The sequence below is a fragment of the Protomyctophum parallelum genome (genome assembly GCF_964188405.1).
Source record: "Protomyctophum parallelum genome assembly, chromosome: 7".
NCBI lineage: Eukaryota > Metazoa > Chordata > Actinopteri > Myctophiformes > Myctophidae > Protomyctophum > Protomyctophum parallelum.
Genome location: NC_139705.1, coordinates 51,693,732 through 51,696,231, shown reverse-complemented (window position 1 = coordinate 51,696,231; position 2,500 = coordinate 51,693,732). Strand labels below are relative to the sequence as shown.

At 49.2% G+C, this 2,500-nt stretch overlaps 1 protein-coding gene across 2 annotated transcripts in view; it reads right to left on the bottom strand.

Annotated features, from left to right (window-relative positions):
• The window catches only part of LOC310862323 (collagen alpha-1(XX) chain-like), a 127,194-nt gene that overhangs the window by 31,322 nt on the left and 93,372 nt on the right, over positions 1-2,500 (bottom strand). For both annotated transcript variants that reach the window (XM_083770173.1, XM_083770172.1), the window contains 2 exons: positions 1,503-1,632; positions 294-410 (listed from right to left, as the gene is read on the bottom strand). In XM_083770173.1, coding sequence (XP_083626299.1) covers positions 294-410; positions 1,503-1,632 — 247 coding nt within the window. The remainder of the gene's footprint in view (positions 1-293; positions 411-1,502; positions 1,633-2,500) is intronic.

Genomic DNA, 2,500 nt, shown 5'->3' with positions numbered 1-2,500 from the left:
TTGACCTCCAGGACACACAGATAAAGACTCTAACCTTTGACCTCCAGGACACACAGATAATGACTCTAACCTTTGACCTCCAGGACACACAGATAAAGACTCTAACCTTTGACAGACTGGATGACCAGGCGGTATCCGCTGACCGCCGACACCGGCCTCCAGGACACACAGATAAAGACTCTAACCTTTGACCTCCAGGAAACACAGATAAAGACTCTAACCTTTGACCTCCAGGACACACAGATAATGACTCTAACCTTTGACCTCCAGGAAACACAGATAAAGACTCTAACCTTTGACAGACTGGATGACCAGGCGGTATCCGCTGACCGCCGACACCGGCCTCCAGGACACACAGATACTGGAGTGGTCGGACCTCACCACACTCACACTGCTCACACGCAGACTGGCTGCAGAGGAGAGAGAGAGAGAGAGAGAGACACCCACAGAGACTCAGTGATGTACAAACACAGTTATGAGGACAGCTCAGCGGAACCACAAGGTTGCCAGTTGGAACCCTGTGGGCTCCCCCAGAGTTAGTGTCGAAGTGTCCTTGAGCAAGACTCTGAAACCTGGGTGAATGTAATGCACAATCTATGTAAAGGTGTGTGAATGTGTGTGTGAATGGGTGAATGTAATGCACAATCTATGTAAAGGTGTATGAATGTAATGCACTATCTATGTAAAGGTGTGTGAATGTGTGTGTGAATGGGTGAATGTAATGCACAATCTATGTAAAGGTGTATGAATGTAATGCACTATCTATGTAAAGGTGTGTGAATGTGTGTGTGAATGGGTGAATGTAATGCACTATCTATGTGACTGTATGGTAATTGTAGTCCACACCGTCGGTGTGTGAATGTGGGGAAGTGAGGACGCTGGCGTTGACTGTTCGCCGCTTCACCTACCAATGTAATGTATGAATGAATGAATGAAGCATTTTAAAGCACTTTGAGCACTTAGAAAAGCACTATAAAAATGCAATTCATTATTGTGACCGTGCTGGACTCACTGGTTTTGCCCTGGGCAGCAGGGGGCGCTGCCTCCTGATGGTACTCACTGGTTTTGCCCTGGGCAGCAGGGGGCGCTGCCTCCTGATGGTACTCACTGGTTTTGCCCTGGGCAGCAGGGGGCGCTGCCTCCTAGTGGTACTACTCACTGGTTTTGCCCTGGGCAGCAGGGGGCGCTGCCTCCTAGTGGTACTACTCACTGGTTTTGCCCTGGGCAGCAGGGGGCGCTGCCTCCTAGTGGTACTCACTGGTTTTGCCCTGGGCAGCAGGGGGCGCTGCCTCCTAGTGGTACTCACTGGTTTTGCCCTGGGCAGCAGGGGGCGCTGCCTCCTAGTGGTACTCACTGGTTTTGCCCTGGGCAGCAGGGGGCGCTGCCTCCTAGTGGACTACTCACTGGTTTTGCCCTGGGCAGCAGGGGGCGCTGCCTCCTAGTGGTACTCACTGGTTTTGCCCTGGGCAGCAGGGGGCGCTGCCTCCTAGTGGACTACTCACTGGTTTTGCCCTGGGCGGCGGCGGAGCCTCCCTCTCTGTTTCGGTACTCGGCCGTCACCAGGACGCTGTAGCGGGTGTCCGGCAGCAGCGACTGGAGCTCCACCCGTCTCTCACTGCCCGCCACCAACACCTTTTGGACGAAAAACAAACGCACCCTGTGTTGTCCATGTCAGAATGTCATGTCATGTAAGGAATACAAATTATACACAAACTCCAGTAAAGTACAGATGCTTTAAAATTACTTTAAAAGGTTTTTTATCATTCATGACCTTAATGTTCATTAATTTTTGAGCGGTGCAACCACTCCAAGGAACAGCAATGTCTGTGTTCACCTATGTGACGTTAATGAGCACCAGTATGACTATTAGTACCAGTAGGGGCGCTGTTGTGCCAGAAACAGAGAGAGAGAGTTAGTATTAGTGCTGCACTGTTGCCTGCTAATGAGAGAGAGAGGAGAGGAGGGGGGGGGGGGGATGGGGAGAGGGGAGTTGCAACACTCAGTTCACACAGGTGTGATTTTTTTATATTGTCTGTGAAGCCTTTTGGAGCTGCAATGAAAAAACAGGAAAAACAGTGAAAACAGTGACATCTGCTGGCGGGATTTGTGGACCTTATACCTCACACTCCACAGGGCAAATCAGAGCACAAAGTTCAGGTTTTTACGGTGCAATAGAGTGTCGCAGTCAGAACAACGAGTGGCCCAGGAAATAAATCCCAATGCATTTTTCCTCATAGGCATTTCTCAACGTATTTATTTAAAGACGGTTACGCCGCGGACAAAGCCAACTCTGATCGTGACAAATCATGACAATGAACACAATGTTTTGGGCCGATCAAATAATTTATAAGAAGAAAAACAAAACAAATAAGTGTTGTATCCTGCCTTTAGTTTCTTCTTTCTAATGATTTGATCGGCCCCAAAACATTGTGTTCATTGTCATGATTTGTCACGATCCGAGTTGGCTTTGTCCGCGGCGTAACCGTCTTTAAATAAATAC